Here is a 20,463-nt window from a genome sequence, read left to right as displayed (position 1 = left end):
TGAAATACCTCACTGCTGTGTTCTGTACTGAGCCCCTTGGCACCTGTGTCTCTCTGTCCAGGTAAAGGAAGCGATGTAGAGACAGGCATTGGCTCAGCGCAGACTTTAGGATCTATTGCTTGCTTAGCCATGTTAGACAGGCTGCAACTCTTGAATGAAACCAGAGTCGTGTCAGACAAGAGCCACAGCAGATAGCTGGGTAAATTTACCCTAATGTCCAATTCTGATTTGTGCTGGTTTTGTTTCCTCACTTAAAGGAAAATCAAACCTTTGGTCTGCATCTAATACAGAATCTTAGCTGTTGGGAGCTATTGGGATAGAGTGCTGAAATCCTTTCTTTATCTTCTGCTATAGGTTTATGCTTCCTGGTAATCATAAACTTTTTAAAATATTATTTTTCTGAGATCAAATCTTGCTAAAATGTATGAGTGGACGTGAAATCGGTGTGTTGTTCTATTCCCTGTTATTTATCTTGTTCATCGCTCTGTGTACTTTTTCTGGATCTCATAGGTGTCAGAAAAGCTCAAGATTCTCCTCGTGCTCTGCTGTGAGATGAAAAACTGTCCCAAGTGCCATTTCTTTTGAGCAAAAAAGAGTTACAGATGATGTCTGTGAGATTTGTCACTGCATACTGATGAAGCTTGGGTCAGTCTCAAAGATATTTATGGCTGACGTGAGTCTCTTTGCCTTTTTTTCTTTATCTCCAGTGAAGAATGCGAGACCTAACGGCTCAGGTAACGAGCAGTCTGCTGCAGTTTCCAGAGGTGACTGTTGAGGCACTTGGGGAGGATGAGATCACCCTAGACTCTGTGCTGTGTGGGAAGTTTTCTGGAGGTGAGCATTTTTGTAATTTCCTTTAAATTTGGATTTGGTGTGAAGTTGTTACTGCCTGAAGCACAGGGTCATGGCATCAGGTTGGTTCTGTTAAGTAAAATGGATCAGGTGTTCTGACAGTGCTAACAGGATATTTTAACAATTAGAAGCATTGAAAGTGCAACAGCCTGCTCCAGTCCTGTGCTATTTAAATAACAGAGCTGACCATGCCCTCCTCAGTTCTGAATGAAATGGAAGGCAGTTTTCAAGGAAGAAATAGTGTTGTTTTGGGACAAATTTCTTTTTACCAGCTCATGTGTTTCCAAGGTATTTAATAGGATGCAGACTGAGGACCCAGTGAGAGTTGCTGAGAACAGCTAAGCAGATTAGGCAGTTGACTTTCTAGGTGATCTGAAGGTAGAGCTGGATGCCTGTCTGGATGTCTGGGCTTCTGTTAAGACCAGGTAGAATCATATCTACCTGACTGTAGTTGCAGTAGTGGAGCTCATCCTTCCTTTGAGCTTGAAGTCCCTCAGTAGAGGAGCAAGAGTTAAACTCTTTGGTGAAACACCACTTGTTAAATTCTTTCTGGGATCAGCTCATGTAAAAGTTGGAATTACACATGCAGTGCCCATTTTAAGATAATTTCCTGTCCAAATCCCTGCCCAGAGTAGTCTTGTGTCAAGCAAAATTCTTAACTGGAACTGGATTGGTTTAGATGGGCTGCATTTGAAGTATGCTTTGAGACTTGTATTCCTGTACATATTTGGGTGTTTTTTAGCAAAACCAGGCCAATTATGGTGTACAGACTGGAGCTCAGGCTATTGTAATCTTTCTCCCAAGGAGTGAATGTTCTTGAGTGCAGGACTGACAAGTAGAAATGCAAAAGCATGGGGTTATTAATTTCAAGAAGTGTTGGTCGAGGATTGCAGTGGGTGATTTAAAATGATTGTCCAGGTGTGGGTAGGTTGGCCTTTCCCTCTGTTGCATTTGAGGGAAGGGCAGTGCCCTGGCTGTTGCTGCAGTTGTGCTGCTGGCACTTGGTGAGCGCTGCTGCTGTTGCCCTGCAGGCAGAAGTGGCCTGGCGTGGCTGGCGTGTGGCCCCCAGCTGGAGGTGGTGAACTCGGTGACAGGGGAGCGGCTCTCTGCCTATCGCTTCAGCGGGGTCAGCGAGCAGCCTCCCGCCGTGCGCGTGGTGAAGGAGTTCTCCTGGCAGAAGAGGACTGGGCTCCTGGTTGGCTTGGAGGAAGCAGAGGGAAGTGTTCTCTGTCTCTACGACCTTGGGACCTCAAAAGTGGTTAAAGCAATTGCTTTTTCAGGAAGGGTATGTATCTTTTTGGGGGAATGAAGGTTTTGTGTTGTTTGGTGCTGCATAATCCTGTTTCAGGAAAAGCTTCGGAGCCTCTCTTTGAAGGTTGGGTGTTTTCTGAATTGTATTAACATATTGTCAGTTCAGAGTACCTGCCAAGAGAGCCTTTTTCTCAACACCCCTTTCTGCATTTTTGTCATTTTTGTTTTCAGGCCCTAAGGAGCACCATGTTTCTGGTATTATTTTCCTTGTGGGTTTATAGTGATTGGATCTTTCAGGACTTCCGCGTGGTATTTTCCCAAATTTTCCTGGTTTGTATGAGGCAGAAGGGCAGCATTCGGGTACAATAGAGAGCAATGATTTGGTTTTAAGTCTTATGAACCTGTATTTCCTGTCCTGTTTCTGATGTGCTGGTGCTGGCTTCCCTTCTGAGGGTTCCTCCTGGGGCTGTCACAGGCTCTGACATTAGCGTGCCGTTCCCTGCAGGTGACTGCCATCGAGCCCATCAGCAATGACGGCGGAGCCAGCGTGAGCACGCGGCACCTGCACCAGAGTCTGCGGTGGCTCTTTGGAGTGGCAGCAGTGGCCACAGATGTTGGCCATGTCCTTCTGGTTGACCTTTGTTTGGATGATTTATCTGGCAGTCAGAATGAAGTAGAAGCATCAGGTAAGCTGCAGTTTTTAAACTTGAATTTAGAAGTAAGAAAATGTGTTTCCTTTCAAAACCCAGCTTGTATCCCAGTGAAGATGCCAGCGTGCTGACTGGCTGCTGGCCTTTCTGACACTGCCCACTGCTGACTGCAGACAGCAGTTTGACATGGTGTGGTTCTGAACTGATCCAGAAATGGAGTGGCTTAATGCTCCTGCTGATGTTCAGAAGGGCCCTTGCTGCCCACATCCCTTTTTCCCTGTGATTCTTGCCAGTGGGAGGTAGGAATTTTTCCATTTGAGTCAGTGCAGCTGTGTGATAGGAAGTTGTGTCAGAGGTACCAGATTCCTTGGGAGTGTTGTCCTGTTTCCATCAATGGCTTGGGGCAGGCTTTAGGCTTGTGTTTTAAAATAAATCTGGCTTATCAAAAGTCCTTCATTTGGGTGAATGAATCCTGCAGTTTGTGTTTTCAGATTTCAGACATTGTTTTGGGTGTTGTAAGCGTGGCTTCAGGTGTTCGTATCCCTTCAAGTAGCTTCCTCATGAGGTCCAATAAAGGAATTTGTCTACAATGGTTACACTTGTACCTAGTTTTGAAATAGGAGAGCGAATACCTGTCCCATTGGAGAGTCCTTCTGTTCTCTGAATTGGTGCAGAAACAGGAATAGCCAAAAAAGATGCTGCACAAATGGGCGTTCCATTTGCAGAACTAGATTATACACGTTGTATAATCACATCAGTTTAAAATGCAACTGAAGTGGCATAATGCATTCATTTCTTGCCTGCTTTTATGTGTTCAGATCTAGAAGTTGTCACTAGAATTCCTGCTGAAGTTCCACAAAGAAGAGAAGCTGTGACCAGGGAAGGGAGGCATCTCTGTTTTCAGTTGCGAAGTCCTTCAGGAACAGCAGTGTCAACCCTGTGCTACATAAGCAGAAGCAACCAGCTCGTTGTGGGATTTTCTGATGGCTACTTGTCACTGGGGAGCATGAAAACCTTGAAGAAGGCGTAAGTAGTCACTTCCAGTTGGCATGCTTGGTGGTGCAGAAGTCCCAGTTTTTTGCTTCAGGAAATATATTAATTTCAAGAGCCCTTTTTCTGTGAGTGGGAGGTTGGGTATAACCTTGGAGCATTCAGAAATCCTCTTCTGAAGTATTAACTCATACATGGATTAAGTACAGCGCCTTCTCTGCCGTGGACTGCAATTGATTTCTTACTGTGCCTGTTCATAGAGGTCTTGTAGAATGTACTGGGTCATGTCAGACAGCAGGGATGTGAGAGATCTTATTTTTCTAAGTCAGTTTGTTCTTTCCAGTCATATTTAGGGAAACAAGGCAATGTGTGTTTTTCCATGAGACAGGTTTTAGAAATTATTTTTTAGAACCAGTTATTGCAATGATAGCATGCACTGAAAGGCTTCAGTATCTGAATAATGTGATTTTGGTGATTATATATATTTTAAGGGACCAGGATGAAACTAGTGAGACATGATAATTCAATAGCTGATCTGTGCCTGAAAGCATATTCTTTCCTACATTTCAGCCTTGATGCAAGTAGGGGGCTGACCATTTCCAAGGCATTGATGTACATGGACCAATTTTTCCTTGGAAGCCTTGGAGATGAGAATAAGAGGCATATATATTTATAAACAATAGTAAAATTAAGAAATTATTTAAAATCTGCTGAAAAGCAATGTAACTTTCAATACGTGGCAAAATTCAGATAGAGGTTTACTTTAGCAAATCTGCAGTTACTCACCATAATTACTGATACATAAATAGATAGTGGAGGCATAATTAGGTGTCAGGAAAAGATTGTGAAGGTACAACTAAGGTTCCGAAGTCTGAAATAAAATGTTTGTTACAATGCCCAATAAAGAAATGAGAAACTCCTTCTGTTTGGTGTTTTTTAAAATATGTTCAGATTTCCTGCATTATAAGTTCAATATGTTGAAGTAGGCTTCAGCAATAGGAACAGTGTTTTCCCTAGCAGCTGAACTAATCATTTGTGTTCCTCCTCCTCAGGCAGAGGAGGACATAAACAGAGGTTATTGCTTTGATGGACAGAAATCTCCTCACCTTGATTGCTGCATAAAAGGTAGTCATTTGCTTGCCTCCATTATTTGTCTTTTCTATTTTTTTTTCAATCCTGTAGGCACTACACTCAGGTTGGAGGAGAAAGGATTCCTGTCTGTGCTCTTACTTTTCAAGAGCCTGAGAATGATCTTCAAAATTGTTGCTACTTATGGGCTGTCCAGTCTACACAACAAAGGTGAATAAAAATTACAATAAGCCACTGATTTTGCTTTTTTTTTTTTTTTTTTTTTTTTTTAATATTAGTTCACATAGAGTTGTCCCTAAAAGAGGACAATGACAGTATTGCTGGTTGCTCCATGAGAGCTTCAGAATTCTTTGGAGTCCTTGTGTGCCAGTTCAGCTTCCCTGGCAGAAAAGGAGCAGTGTTCAGCAAACAAATCAATGGCTTCCAGCTGGAATAAGGAATAAGAGAGTGTAGAAGGGTGCACTGCATGCAAAAGAGGGACTGGAACTTAGGTGGGAAGAGGAAAAACATACCTCTCAGCATCAGCAAACTACTTAGCCCAGCTGTTCATAAACTGGCAGTCTTCTTGAGCTTGACTTCAAAGCAGTTTTCATGGAGAATGGTTTACTGTGTAAAACTTTCCAACAATTTTAGGTCCATACTGCATATTAAAGCTTTCCAAACAAAGGCATAGTTAGCATTTGCCCCTGAAGCTGTTTGTGTAAAATTTCCTCCTCTATGTTTTACTGGCTAAGTGTGACCAGTTATCATGTTTTGGGAGGCAGTGTTTTTCTTTTCAGCAAGAGCATGCTCTTAAGTCACTTTCAGCCTAGATCTAATAAAATTATAATTGTAATAAAATGAGGATTGTAAAGCAGCTTTGTAATCAAATCTCCTCATTTATACCTTTTTCAGTGAAGGGAATGCTGTGAATTTACATCTCTTGCAGTTAGCATTTGGTGGCAGGAAATGTCTGGCATCAGGAGAAGTCATGTATGAGGTAAGACAGGCCTGTATGTGAGAGATTAAAAGATGAAGTTTCCCGGAGTATCAGTTAAGTTGGCTCCTTGTATATGAATGACAGCTGAAATTTCTAGTCATTAAAATGAATGTGTGATGAGTTTATGGAATTGTAGTGCTTTATCTTATGGAACTGTCCCTTGGTGTAGTGGACATCTTGTTCTGGTCTGCATTTTTGATTAAAATAGATTTTATCATTAGTCATTTTATAAGATGGGATTCTTTGCTTAGCCTTCATGTTAGTTTTTCAAAGAGATGGTTTTGGTTTTTCTTAATTACTGTGCGTATGAATCTGTTATTTCCAAAATTCGTGAATAAAATAGAATAGAATGTGCATGTTTCAGAACAAGTGTTACCATTTTTTTTCAATAATGAAAGACTTTTTAATTTATTCATTTATTTTAGACACCTTTGATATTCATTTGTAGCATTTCCTGGAACCATTAAGAGAAAGCTTGTCTCTTCTCAGATTAAATCAATTAGATGTATAGAATGAGAATGTGTTGTTTCATGCCAGTTCGTTTTAGATCTCTGAAAGTTTTGGAAACTCATTTTTTGCTTGGAAGTGGTTTTGCTGGTTTTTTTTTTTTTAGTTTGGTGTTTTGTTGGGCTTTTTTATTGTAGAGCTGCTATTTGTCCACAGTACACATATTCATATATTGTATAGTAGACAGGTTAAATGAAGCCTGTACTGGAAAGACAATTATTTCACTTAATGCTTGCTTAGAAAATGGTGGTGGCAGAGGTTCAGGGCCATCCTTTATGTATATCTATTTCTGAGTGTCTCAAAGCAGTTTCTTGCTCTGTAGTAATTTGGAATCTTAAACACATTGTCCATGTTCATCCCATGTCCTCACCATAAGGAATTGAGGGATATTTCCCTGATAAGAGCTCATGGGGTTTGAAAGAAGGTTTTAAATCTCTAGGAAGTTCTCATTGTTGCTACAGAGATGAGTGTTCACTCTACTGATGTGCCTATCAATAACATCTCAGGACAGACCTTTAGCTGCTCTAATGTCAGGTTCTGTAATCAAAACATGGAGCAAAGGCTTTGTGTGAAGATGTGTTGCATTGTTTTAGATGTCTCTTTGCAAGTATATGTTCAGGTTTGTAATGACACTTTGATGATGCAAGGTATTCTACAAAACGTGTTTAGATGTAATGTTAGGGAAATGCTAAATTCTGAAAATGTGCAAAAGCCTTTAGAGTAAAACTTGCCTGTTATGAACTTGACACTTAATTCTGCTGCATGTCAGATGTAATTCCTGTTGATGGGAAACATACTGTAAAATAAGCATATTATGTCAGATATTTGCATTAGTTCATACTTGGATATAATGTATATTGTTATTTCAGAATTGCCTTTACTCTCTTCTTAATTTTTTCCCCCCAGGATTTTACATGTTGTGTCAAGCTCTTCAGTTTAGATCTCTCTGGTGGAATCTTTCCCTGGAGAGGGCAGACCAGCAATACTAAATTCCTCAGATGTCAGACCATAGAAAAATTTTGCAACCATGCTGACAGAGAGGATAACGTTAATGAAGGTTTGTTCTGATGTCCCTGCTTGGTTATTCTGAACTGCATGATTTGGAAATCTCAGCAATGAATGCTGTTCTGTACCCACAGTCCTAAAGTCTTAAATATTCATCTAGCTGACCTTGCTGGGCTTATTGTATGCTTAAGTTATGTGGGACTTTTTTATCCCTCTGAACATCATATTTTAAGGGAAAAAGTAGGCTTTATTTTATGTTTGCTGGGATGGTAGAGCAGTGTATGGGGTCATCTGTGTAAGGGTGGTCAGTCAGTTTGTTCTGCCAGTTGTCTTCATTGAACAGTAAGATCATTCTATTGCTTAGGAGTGTTACCTGAATTGTTTTTATCCTGCTCAAGCCTCTGGCTGCATCCAGTGTGCATCCAGTGAATCTAGTTCCCCAGGGCTGAAACTGGAGCCAGTCCTGTGAAATATCTTCATCAATAATCTGAATGAGGGGATCGAGTGCCCCCTCAGTAAATTTGGGACAAGATCATCATGAACAAGAATGTTGATCTGTTGGAGGTTAGGAAGGCTTTGCAGAGGGATCTGCACAGACTGGATTGATGGACCAAGGCCAGTTGTAGGACTTTCAAACACCTTTTGCAATACTTCAGGCTTGGGAAAAAGTAGCTGGAAAACTACCAAGGTATCCTGCATGACAGCTGGCTGAATACAAACCACCTCACCACATTAAAAAACCCCAAATCCCCTGAATAATTATTCATTCAGCATGCAAAACCTAATTAATAATTGTGTATTTGATTTTGCTTGAAACAAATATAAATTGAATAAGAAAAAGAGGCACTGAAACCTATTGCAGAGATGGTTGCTATTTCATAATTTCTTTTATCATTCCTAAGTGCTGTGTTTCATGAATGAAATAACAGCAAATATCTCATATCTTCTACAGTAAGAAACAATGTCTTGTCTTTGACAGTAATCTCTCCTGACACCAGTGTATCAATCTTCAGTTGGCAAGTGAATACCTATGGTCAAGAAAAACCATCTGTTCATTTGGGAGTGTTTGACATCAATCGCTGGTATCATGCCCAAATGCCAGAATCTCCAGGGTAGGTTTTAATTAAGAGGTTTCAGCATCTCTACAAAAGGTTAATTTGAAAATTGCTATTGAACTTACGCACTTGTTTTCTTTAAGGCCAGAAGAATTCCTTCATGATTGCCCCTATTTTGCCCTGTGGTCACTGGATCCTGTAATAAGCATGACTTCTCCAAACCTCATTTTGGATATTCTGGTACACGAGCGTAGTCTGAGTCGGGGAGTTCCTCCTTCTTATCCACCACCTGAACAGTTCTTTAATCCAAGCACCTATAATTTTGGTAGGTATTTCACTGCTTCTCTTTTGAATAGTGGCAAGCTTTGGTGGAGGTGAAATGCCACTTGAGTGGTTCTCTTTCTTGTTGATTGTTTGTCACATGAAAACCAAACCAATAAAAGCCCCACAAACCTTCTCCAACCTGGTTACTGTGTCCTGACAAGGCACTTAGTCTTGACAGGCGGCTGAGTTTTGGATTTTGGAGCTTCTGTAACATGGCCTGGGAAGGGGTGATGGTCCCAAAATGAAAAGTCTTTGAGCTGAGGCCCAAAGCACAGCACTAGATAGCTCTCAAGTCTCTAGAGACAGAGAGTAACTCCTTTTTATGGGATGTGTGTAAGTGATGTGAGGAAGGAAAGTGGTGCTGGAGGTTTGTCTTTGCAGACAGCAGTATTTATAAAGCATAAACTGGTGAGAAGGTGCCAGGGTCTGTCAAATGTTCCTTGTTTCTGCAGATGTGACCTGCTTGCTCAGCTCGGGAGTTGTTCACATGACTTGCACCGGCTTCCAGAAGGAGGTGACTTTTTTACTGTATTGAAAGTGTCAAGAGATGAACCTTTGGTAACTTTTCTCTTGCAGTGCTTTGAGTGTCAGAGACCACTTGATGCTCACACTGCCCATCCACATGCTTAGCTGCAGTCATATTGTGCCAGTTTCATGCAGATGGCACTGTTGTAGGGAGGCATGAGCAGGGATTGAATGGCTGGAAAGGATGGGTGTGGTGGAAGCTGGGGAAATGTTTACTTCTTTGTATGGTGTGGAGTTGGGGTCTTGATCCCTGATGAACTTGAGAAAGGAGGACAGCATGGAGAAAGTGAAAAGTGATTTAACTGTTGAGGAAGAAATGCATGTTTTTTCTGTCAGCCTTGGCCAAATTCTAATTTTTGAGCCACTGCACAGCTTTTAACAAACCCTTTCAAATTAAGTTCCAGCTCACTAAATATTTCAGCTTTGGCACAAACAAGCACAGATATGTGATTTGAAGTTGTTTGTTAGGTTTAACTTTTACAGAATTTAATTTGTGTCAGGGAAAATACCAGGCCTGTGTATTGATAGAGAGGCTGGAACATGCTTCCTTTAGCATTGCAGGGGTTGGTGTTTTCTTCTACAGGGTATTTTTTAAAAAATTGAAACCATTCGTTTGGCTGGTTTTTTTAAGGCAGAACCTTCCATCATTGAATGCTGTCTTAACTTGTTTTGATTGATGTTTCAGACCCTGAAGTTTTTGAAGAAATCTGGTCCTTTAATAAGTGAAGCCATCCGTGACAGCTACTCTCGGTGTCTTGTAGCTGGCTTGCTGTCTCCAAGACTGGTTGATGTCCAGCCGTCCAGTCTGAGTCAGGTGGGTGTATGCTGGAAAATCCAGAGAGAAATATATGCATCTTGTCTGAAGGCTGTAGAGGCTACTAGACATGACCATCTGAGTTCATCTGAGTTTTACTTGCAAGTTGCTCTAAGAGGCAGGTGTTGACATTATTTAGCAGAAATAATAATATTCTTAGATCCAGACTCTAAATTTGACTTGGAAGACCCCTCTGTGCAAGCTGACCCAGCCCACATAGTGCTTATTTTGCAAGTCTGATGTAGGCTCTTATATTCTGATTAGATGTTCTGATGTCAGCTCTGGTTGGGAAGTAACTTGGGAAAGAAAGAAGTTTTATGATGGCATTTCCTGAATTATGACTACATTGTTCAGAGACTTGTTATGCATTGGAGGAGGGATTGCTTTTGGATGCTAGAAAGAGAAATTTCAGAATTAAGTCAAGAAGCTTGGGTTTGAATTTCTTTGGCCACTCTAAGCAGTATTGGGCATGTTTCCTTGTCTGAAACCAGATTTCAGAAAAAGATGGAAGTATCACACATGCTTTCAAATGACAGAATGTCTAGAAATATCTTTGAATGTAATAATTTAACTTAGAAGGAAAACATATTTTGAGTATGTTTTAGAAAAAAGAGAGACAAGGAAAAAAAAAAGAAAAATGTCAATTTGTATGCAGGATCATTTCACCTAAAATAAATGTCTGAACACCAGCTGGAATAAGCTGCTACATTATTTCCATGTGTGTGCATGCCTGTGCATTATCCTTCTCAAGGACTGCCATGGCATTAGAATACAGTAATTGAACAGCCTGACATTCCAGACCATTAGAACTGAAATGTTTCCCATTTTTTATGGTGCTTTAACAAATTGAAACCTAATGTTTTGGCTGTCAGAGCTGCTTCCTGTCTTGTTAGTCTCAGGAGCTGCTTGGCCTCAGCTTCACTGTCTCCCTGCAAACACAGTGGTGTTTGCTCTGTCCCCTTCATGTGTTCCTGATGGCAAAGGGGTGTGCCCACAGTGCATTATGGGTCTTAGCAGGGGATGTTACTGGAAATAGTTAACTGGGACTCAGTGAATGAAGACTGAAACCCTGAGGCAAAGAAATAGAGATTGAAACTAGCCTGCATGAAGTTGAAATGTCAGAGGAAAACGTTCCTGTGTTCCTCAAACCAAGCAGCAGTCCAGCCTGTGGGTAGAATGAGGAAAGTGTCAAGAATATGGAACTAGCTGCATTTGCAGCTGATGTCTGAGTGGGTAACCAGTCAGCAGCAAACACTTCTGTCAGTGGCTCAGGTAGCGTCTGATTCAGAGCTACTACAGGGGTCACTGACAGAAACTGCAGTGTTTATCAAGGTGAGACTGAGAGGGAAAGTCTGTGAGGTTGTGATTTGCTTTTGTCTGTTCTGTGCAGGAGGAGCAGTTAGAGGCAGTGCTGTCAGCTGCTGTGCAGACAGGCTCTTTAGAACTTCTGACAGGATGCATTAAACACTGGACTTCTGAAGGTAATGCTGCTTCCACTGTTTTTATGTTTGTGTTTTGGTTAGAAATCATGGCTTCATGTCCTTTTTGTTTTCTGTTTTTAAAGAGCAGCCAAGTTCTGCTGTAAATTTACGGTTTGTTCTTGAGTGGACGTGGAACAAAGTGATCTGTACAAAAGATGAACTGGACCAAATATGTGAGTAGCGGCGTGGTGGTTTTTAAAACCTGGAGTCATTCTTTGTAAAGGATCTTCTTCAGTACTCTGCCAGTGCATGCTGCTGGTTCTTTAAGTGGTTCTTTAAGTCTCTTGTGGTTGTTGAAGTGTTGTAGTTTGGAAGTGTGCAGTTGCTGTGCTGAGTGATGATTCAATGTTTCTCCTTGACAAGGTGTTCCGCTGTTTGACGGCTCCTGCAACTTCATTGACCCGCAGACATTACAGTCCCTCCAGCACTGCCAGCTGCTGCTGAGCAACCTGAGCACAGTCCTGAACTGTTTTCTAGCAGAAGCCCGAGAGCTTACAGAGAAAGGTTGGTGAGAGCCCTGCTGGGCCTTTGGTGTGATTGTTAACTTTTGGAAGGATGCTTGGGTTGTAACTGTGGAGACAGGAGCTGCTGTTGTTTTGGATGGCAGGGAGAGAGTCAGGTTGAGCTGGGAGGAGGGGTTTAAATCTGATCAGTTGGGACTTTGATTTAAGCCACGTTGAGTTCAGGGGAGCAGCTTGTTGTGGAGTTCATGAGGCTGGGTAGGAGAAGGTACACTGGTTCAGCACTGAGCTGAGTAAGCACCTGGGCAGCAGTTGCAGCAACTGAGTGTGGTAATGCTGAGAAGTGTTCCTAATTGTTAGCTAGCAATTGATAGTTGTGTGCAAATTGCTGGGAAATAGAAAGGAAACCAAAATGAGTAAAGCAATTTCCTTGAGGTTTTTTGGCTTCTGATTTTAAAAATTGTTGTTCGCATGTCGAGGGAAAAAGAGGACAATAATATCTTTTGCTAAAGTAAAAATCTCTGGTATATGGAAAACAAATGTTGTCTTCTTGAGTATATCTTATAGTTTAGGCTTTATTTTTCAATTTCAATCCTTAGTGATTCTGTTTCTTTGTAGTGACTGGGGTTTTTTGGTTGGTGGTTTTTCCTTCAAATTCATAAGTGATCCAGAGGGACAACTAAAAAGACAGGTTTCCACTGTGTTTGTTCATATTTTTTCTTTGTTCTGCAAAGGGGGTTTTGTAAAATGAAAGGAATTGCAAAACTCAAATCATGTTTTGCCTTTCTTTCAGGTTTTTCAGACTTGACAAATAAGCAGATGGTAACCAGCCTCATTTTTTTGTATGTACAAGTGGTGATCTGGTTCTGTCGATCCAGTCTCCTTCCTGAGGGTTTAGGTAAGCAGAAATTGTAGTACCAGCACACTCATTTTGATAGTAAAAGCAGTACCTGCATGTTTTGAACCTTTGATTTATTGCTTGAGGTGAAAGTGCACCTTGGAAATGCTCTTAATTGAGACACCTTATAAATTCCATTTTCAGCTTTAATCATTTTACAGATGCTCACATGTTCACAAAGTCATTCCTTTGAGAGTGGTTTATTTAGGAGTAGCCTTGAACTTACCCTATGTGCTCTGAATGCAGCATCAACAGCAAACATGAAACTGATCTTGAGAGAAGAAGTAGTTGTAGTTCTGCAGTTTGCAGCAGTAGTAGTTTTGTCTTAGTTCTCCTTTAGCAAAGGCAGAAACAGGATTAGATTCTTTGAGAGTTGGAGGCTTCTTGAGGTTGTGTGATTTCTGTCTGTCTAGACCAAAATTTTAGTTGAAAAACGTGGTCTTACTTTAACTTGCTTTTACTTTATCCCCTGTAGATAATCAAGATGATCACATTCATTTGTCCAGACCTTTCTACGATTATCCTCTGATTCAGAGCTACTATACGGGTCACCGAGAGAAACTCGAGCGCTTATCAAGGTAAGACTTAGAGGAATTTTCTAGAAAGCTGCCACTGTTAGACTGTGTGAGAGTGATTATTTTTGCAGTTAAAACCCTTTGTCTGCTCTCCTTGGCATTACATGTAACAGAGCATGAAAGCAAACCTGGAACCCAAAAGGTCATTGCAACTCTTCTCTTGGGTTTGTGCATTGGACTCCTTGATGAAAAAGTTGATTGTGAGCTAAGGACCATCTTTGCTCTGAGTCTGAAATCTGTGACATTGAAAGGCTGGAATGAGTGTTTTACTCTGTGCAAGCCCTTGGTCCCTTTTGTTGCAGAGGCAAATGGGATTCTGATTGCTTGATGATTGATGGAATGGTTTCCCAGCTGGGAGAGGAAGTGGAGAAGTTGTGGCGGAGAGATGAAGGCGGCACTGGGAAATACCCACCTGTTAGTTTATATGTGAGTGTTGTGTTCACTGCAAACCCCAGCAGCAGCAGTCCCCTAAAGCCAATGATGGTGAAAGACAGGAGCATTAAAAAACCTTTTCATCTTTCATTTCAGGCCCTGCTGGATCTCTATTTGCTAGAAAGCATTGAAGAAAGCGACAAACATGCAATTGTATCCTTTCCAGATTGTGTTATTTCTCCTTCAGTAATAACAGCATAAATGTTCTTACATGTTTGTCACCTATGTGTTTTTTGCAAATTCTTTTCTGATACAAGCAAACAGGTTCCCTAAAATATTCAAGATAAAAACCTTGCTTAGTTTCTTTCAAAATGTAATAGTTTTTAATTTTTTTAAGCGCTCCTTTCTGTAGCAATGGACTGTGTATTAGAACAGTGCCTGAAATATGCTGCTTCAGAACAGAAGGGTTTGTAACAGCAGTGGTTTTCCTGTTGCTGATTTGTGTCCCAGCCCAGCTAACAATGTTTGCTTTTTTTTGTGTAAAAAGTACAAGTACACAGAATAATAAAGAGGGGGTTGAGAACAGTCATTGGGTTGAAGCCTAATTTTTAAGCTGCTGGAACATGCAGACTTTCCTTTGTTGTTTGTTGGCTAAATGAAGAAAAGAGGCTGGAAAGCAAAGGGTTAAAAATGGTTGTGGTCCCAAGCTGCCTTACTCAGACACGATCCACATGAAGTTTTAAACACAGTTTCAAGCAGTCAGTGCCAAGTTGCATTGTAAGGGCACCATAATTTGTGTTGGTTGTGTGAAGACAGGAAATGGGGAGAATAAACAGCTGTAGAACTTGTTTTCTTTAATAATTAGGCATTGGATGGTGAAGTGTGTTGCCTGTCCAGCTGGTAGCTTCACTGACAGAAGCAGAAGCCTGGGTTTGTAAGAGCAGTGTATAAACACCCAGTATCTGCCTCTTTGATTGCCTTACAGAAATCCACAAGTGTTTCTTTCTGGAAGTATATTCAGAATACAGTTTTGAGATTAGGACCTGCCTATTGATATAATGGGTTTTTATAGCTTAAAATGGCAAGATCAATACTTTGGGAAGTTCTGCTTTCTACGACTTTCATATTCTTATTTCATTCTTTTGCTAAATGTAATGTGATACAAGTTTTTGGTCTTAGCGATTTATTCGCCTTAATTAGGTACTCTCAGACAATTTACTTGCTGCTGGATATCATCCATTTCTTTCCAAATAAAACAGAAACTTTACTTGTTTCCTTTCTAACTGCCTTTGCTATCCCTTGGGGTCTTGTTAAACTGATTCGAGGATTTTGGCTTCTAGATCACAATGATTATGAAGTAAGTATGAAACAGTTGAGTTAGACACACATTGCACTGCAGAGCAGTAACCACTAAAATATTTTTAACAATTGCTACTTAGGTGTTACAAGCACCTAAGAGCATAAGAAGCTTTTTTTTTTAACAGTGGCCTGACATCTTCAGTAACAAGTTATGATTTGAGATTTTGTTTTAACTACTTTAACAGAAAATTGATTGAAACAAAGGAGTAATCACCATAAATAATGCTTAATATTTGCATTTTTAAAGCCATCTCTGTTTTAGGAGGTTTTCAGCTGACTGGTTGGGCACTGATTCTAAGAGTGTTTTTGGTACTTGAAGCATGGAACATTTGAGACAAAAGACTGCAGGAGTGATGTGTCAGCCTGATCTTCCCAGTGCTTTAGGTTGTTTTTTACCTGTCACTATGTGAACAGAACCAATTTGATTATCAAGTAACTTATTATTTAGTAATGTATTTATAAAAAGAGATGTTTGTACACAGAATTTCATGAACTTACAAAAATCTGAATAGTTAGTTTTACGACATTCACAATTGTATCGCTGATTTTTTTTTTCCTGCAAATACTGAAGAATTTTACTGATGTGTCCTGGATCAAGTATTTTCTTATTTAGACCTCTGAGTTGGTCTAACCCACGTCCAGCCTTGCTGCAGAAAGTTTTGACTCTTTGTTGCCTGGCTGTGTGTATCTATGGTGATGAAGCTGTTCTCAACTTGTGCAGAATTCCCTGGCCCTGCTCTTCCATCCAGCTACACTCAAGACAGTGTCATGGCAGCACATGAGGATAATCCAGTCCCTGATGTGCCAGGGGGAGCACAGGCGAGCCCTCAGGTACATGCAGATGATGAAGCCGTCCATGTCCAGCAGCAGTGAGGTGCGGCTGTTCCTCACCGTGCTCTTGTCCAACAGGTAAGGAACCTCCCCTCTTTTGGCATTCACATCTTGGGAAATGTGGAGAACTGATGGCACAAATGGGGCTCCCCTCCATTTCCTTTGAGCTTTGAATGGCTACCCTCACTGTGGGGCATCTTTTTGGCCTCAGGGTTTCCATTCTTTTCCATGTCCTAAACCTTAACTGCAGGTGCATGGTGGAGGCTTGGGGTCTGTTGCAGCAACACACCACGAAGTTAAACATAGAAGAGCTGCTAAAGCACATGTATGAAATCTGTCAGGAGATGGGGCTGATGGAGGATTTGCTGAAGCTGCCCTTCACAGACACAGAAAAAGTGAGTTTGGAGAAGAAACAAAAAAAAACTTGTCTCTTTGGCAAGAGAGGAGGCAGAATGGTAATGATGTTTGAAATGTGTTAATTTTCTCACAGGAGTGTTTGGAGAAGTTTTTACAGACCAAATCTGGTGTTCAGAACCATGAATTCCTCTTAGTCCACCATCTGCAGCATGCCAACTACATCCCAGCACTCCAGCTGAATCAATCCATGAAGGCCAATCTGACGGTAAGGGTAGCAGTTCTGCTGAGTGTGCAAGTTTCTGTCAGTGTGACTGATCACTTTTGATAGTCCTCAAGAAAAATCTTGCTTTCTCTTTTATACCATTATTTGAAAGACTAGGAATAAGTTCCTACATGTCAAGTTACAGCTGAACCTAAAAGGTGGCTGAAATAATTTTACTACTGCAAACTGCCGTGTGAAGTTATAAATTAAATGTTCAGTTGTTGACTCCACTGAAAGTTTGTTTGTATCTGACAAAAAAAATAGGTATCTTTTGTACCATCTCATATTTTCCTTCAGTTCCTCAGATCCTGCTGTTATATGTGGTTTAGCTAGGGAAGTTATTTTTGTAAGTTTTTTTCTGTGGAATAAAGAGTATGTTGTCTGTCACATCTTGTATCTTGCCTGACAGCAGTCTGGATAGTCAACAGGTCAAATATGTGTAGTGGGGTTTAGTTGTGGTTTTGGGTTTTTTATTTTCTCAAATTATAGTACAAGCTCTCTGATTCCAGTAGTTTCATGCTACCAATTTTATGACATAAATTCTAACCTATGTTTCTCAAAATATCCAGATCAAATTTTGCATTATGTGAACTTCTCTTAGGGATATCTGATGCACGTTTTGGTTTTTGAAAGTGTATTTTTCCAGTAAGTCAAACTTAAAAGGTAGTCTTGGAAGGTTTAAGTGTGTGAAAACTGTGTGTGAAAACTGTGTTCCAGACAGGTGTGTGTAAGTAGATTTTCTTAATTTTCCCATCATTTTGTCCAGTGTAATTTGCAGTTGCCCTGTGTAGTCAGTAATCTCAGATATCTTTATTTCATTATAACCAGAGGAAAGCCTGCTCTTCCGTAAGCCATTTGAAAATTGCAGGTGTTAAGAATTATGTAAGAATAGGGCTCTGCAAAGTGCCAGAGTCCTTTTAACTAGGAGTTTTATGTTCTACTTTTATTCCAATCTTCTTTGCACTTATCCAAAACTACCAGGTGAAATTGGTGTGTGCTTCTGGGTGGAACCTGCTGTGGTTCTGTGCAGTGGATTTGTTCTCCTTTGTCTGTAGAGCAAATTTAGGCCTTAGTTAGAAAGAGCAGAGACAGTCCTGTGCAATGAACTTCTGGTGAATTGTTAACTTCTTGCTTTGCACATTTCCTTTGTCAGAATGGTCGTGATCCTCGTTTGAGAGAGAGAGCAGTAGCCAGAAATTCTTTGTTAGACCAATATATCAAGGTCCTTCCCACAGTCCAAAGGAAGCTGGCAGTAGAGAGAGCCAAGCCGTACCGTTTGCCTTCATCGGTCTTAAGAGAAGGTAATTTTAGAGAAGGGAACGAGGATGTGGAGCTGGCCATCACTTGGAATGCACAAGGCTGATACTGCTCCCTCTTGCTTTACAGTGCCAAGGCCAAAGCCATTATCAACAGCAACAAGGCAGGCTAATGCAGGAAATGTGCATACAAGAACAAGTTTAATCACTAAAGTACTGTCCAGATTTAAAGAAGCATGGCTAGGAAACAAGACAACCAGTTTCTCAGAATATAAGAAGTAAGCAGCCTGTTCACAAAGTTTAGCCTTGTTTTATGTGTTTGAGGGGAGACAGAAAAAGGAGAAAAATCTCTTTGAATTGTGTTAGTGTCTTGGTGGGAAGGTACATGTGAAAATAGCTTTGTTTTGCTTTTTTGCACATAAAAAATACGTTTGAGACACAATTCATCATTAGTACTATTTGGAGAACTATACTTTTCTGCTGTGATAATCTCAGTTAGGCAAATACATGTGTTTACATTATGAGAAATGTGCTTGCAGAGTTTAAGACAGCTGAAACTAAAGCTTTGACCACCACCAAGCTCTTGGTGTACTGACTTTGACAGATGAACAAAGAGAAGTGCCTGTCACTTCCATGTGGGCCTAATGTATCACCCCAGCAGTGAGGGTTTACCTGTCTTTCTTGTTCACTGGGTGTTCGTGTTGTCAGCATCACAGCATCACTTTTTTTTTTTTCATTTATTTCTTGATTTTCCTAGTGTAAAACGAGTATTTTAACAGGTTGCTGGATTTGGTGGTTCGTCCTGGTCCTTCCCGCTCTGTGGCACAGGATGAGACCCAGCAGCAGCCCTCGTGCAGAGCTTCCACTTCTTTTGTGGCATCCAGCCCCCCGAGAGCAAATACAGATTGCTCCAGCTCCCAAAACAACCTGCCAGGAGCATCAGAGCTGAATGTACTGGAAACTCCTCTTGTGGTCAAGGTTTGTATTTTAAAAAGTCAGTAGCAACCAACCAAACCAGAAGCTTGTGAGCTTTGTTTAAAATGAAACCCCTGGCTTCAAATGGTGAGGTATTTTTTGCATGCATGTAGTTATTGTATACACAGTCTTTTCCAGCAGTAAAACGGGCACAGAGGGCAAGTTTAGTTTTCAGTTAATTGCAGCAGTCACCTTGTCCCACAGCTTTGAGAAATACACTTGTTTTTATTGCATGGAACAAAGTTCAACCTGGACCTTTCAGTCTATACTTAGCTGCCTAAAGATGCAATTTGTGGCTTAACCATGTCATTATTTAAGTGCCAAGTAGCTTTGTGTATCTTGATGTGCATTTCTACAATCAAGAACTGTGCTTCAAACTCTTAATCCAGTGTCATGAATGACAACTGAGCAATGTCAGTGATGTGAGTCTCTGTCAGATTCAGTGATGACTCTCTGCAGCAGTTTTGCTTATCAGGTGTTTGTGTTAAACTGTATTTCCAGTCATTGCCATCAAACTGTTACCGTGCAAGGCAGTAACACCTGACACGGCCCCTTGGTTCTGATCTTTTTGCCTTTGCCTACCTGAATGAAATCATTGCCATCTCCCTAAATTATAACCTTTTTCTTGTTCGGAAATATCATCTATACTATTGAACTAGCTTCATCCTTCTCCTTTCTTACTCTTTCAATACTGTAAAACATTTCCAAGCCAGGAAAACCTGAACACTGCTCCATGAGGATATGTAGGTATTTTTACATCACTATCCTTTAATCTTGTGTGCAGATTGATTAATTAGTGAAGAAATAAGCTGTGGCTGTTGCTCTGTTGACTGGCATCTGGAATACAGCAATTGAAAACACTGCCTTGTGGAATAAGGGTTGTGTGCCTTTTAAAAGGGCAGCGTAGAAACCGCAAAAATTACTGGGATAGGAGAGAACATTGTAGGCAACAAGATGCTATACTCTTGTTTGTTCAGGAATTTTGAAAAATAACCTGTTATAACTGAATCTTTAAGCATTGGGTACCCAATTGTATTTTACCCTGTCAGAGGCAGTGGGTCACTCTGCACTGCTCCACAGCCAGAGGGCACTGCAATGCAATGGGCACCCCTGGCTGTGTACACACCTTGTGTTGGAAAAGTGCTCCTGGTCATGGGCGGTGGCAAATGGTCAGTTCTGGAGAGAAATACCAGAAACAGAGCATGTGAATTGCACACGGGGACTGCTCTGAGCCCTGTGCCTCAAACACATAAACTCTCAGCTGTGAGGTGGTACGTATATTTCACATTCAGGGGTGGTCTTAAGGGAAAAGCAGCTTTTCTGTGTCTTTAATTTCTTCTAGCTCGGTGTGAAATTAGTCTGCTTGCTACTGAATAAAGCATTAACAGACATTTTTTAACTTTAGGTTACTGAAGACAGTGCAGTGACAGCATAAACTTAAGAAGCAGCACCTGAAAACCCCACCATATAGTGATCTACATCCATAAGGCAATCTTCAACACAGCTATGAGACTACAAAGCATCAATCTGTATGTGATTTGCCTCAGAAAAATAAAGGTCAGTGTGATACAGCTGAGGGACACAGACTTTTGTGA

General features: G+C 40.8%; 1 protein-coding gene across 1 annotated transcript; it reads left to right on the top strand.

Annotated features, from left to right (window-relative positions):
- The first annotated feature begins 702 nt into the window (after positions 1-702).
- On the top strand, positions 703-20,381 carry LOC132070922 (protein ELYS-like). The gene is made up of 26 exons (XM_059468128.1): positions 703-834; positions 1,884-2,137; positions 2,609-2,789; positions 3,572-3,779; positions 4,926-5,042; positions 5,727-5,811; positions 7,225-7,375; positions 8,303-8,435; positions 8,522-8,703; positions 9,155-9,216; positions 9,913-10,041; positions 11,432-11,522; positions 11,606-11,695; positions 11,886-12,026; positions 12,777-12,881; positions 13,357-13,459; positions 13,759-13,882; positions 13,985-14,041; positions 15,039-15,185; positions 15,909-16,096; positions 16,269-16,413; positions 16,509-16,640; positions 17,791-17,938; positions 18,024-18,171; positions 18,673-18,871; positions 20,274-20,381. The coding sequence occupies exons 1-26, from the start codon at positions 714-716 to the stop codon at positions 20,301-20,303; spliced, it is 3,471 nt and encodes a 1,156-aa protein (XP_059324111.1). The 5' UTR covers positions 703-713; the 3' UTR covers positions 20,304-20,381.
- Positions 20,382-20,463: the final 82 nt, after the last annotated feature.

The sequence above is a fragment of the Ammospiza nelsoni genome, chromosome 3 (genome assembly GCF_027579445.1).
Source record: "Ammospiza nelsoni isolate bAmmNel1 chromosome 3, bAmmNel1.pri, whole genome shotgun sequence".
Lineage (NCBI taxonomy): Eukaryota > Metazoa > Chordata > Aves > Passeriformes > Passerellidae > Ammospiza > Ammospiza nelsoni.
Note: the sequence above shows the minus strand (reverse complement) of the source record. Positions and strands in the feature narration are given on the sequence as shown.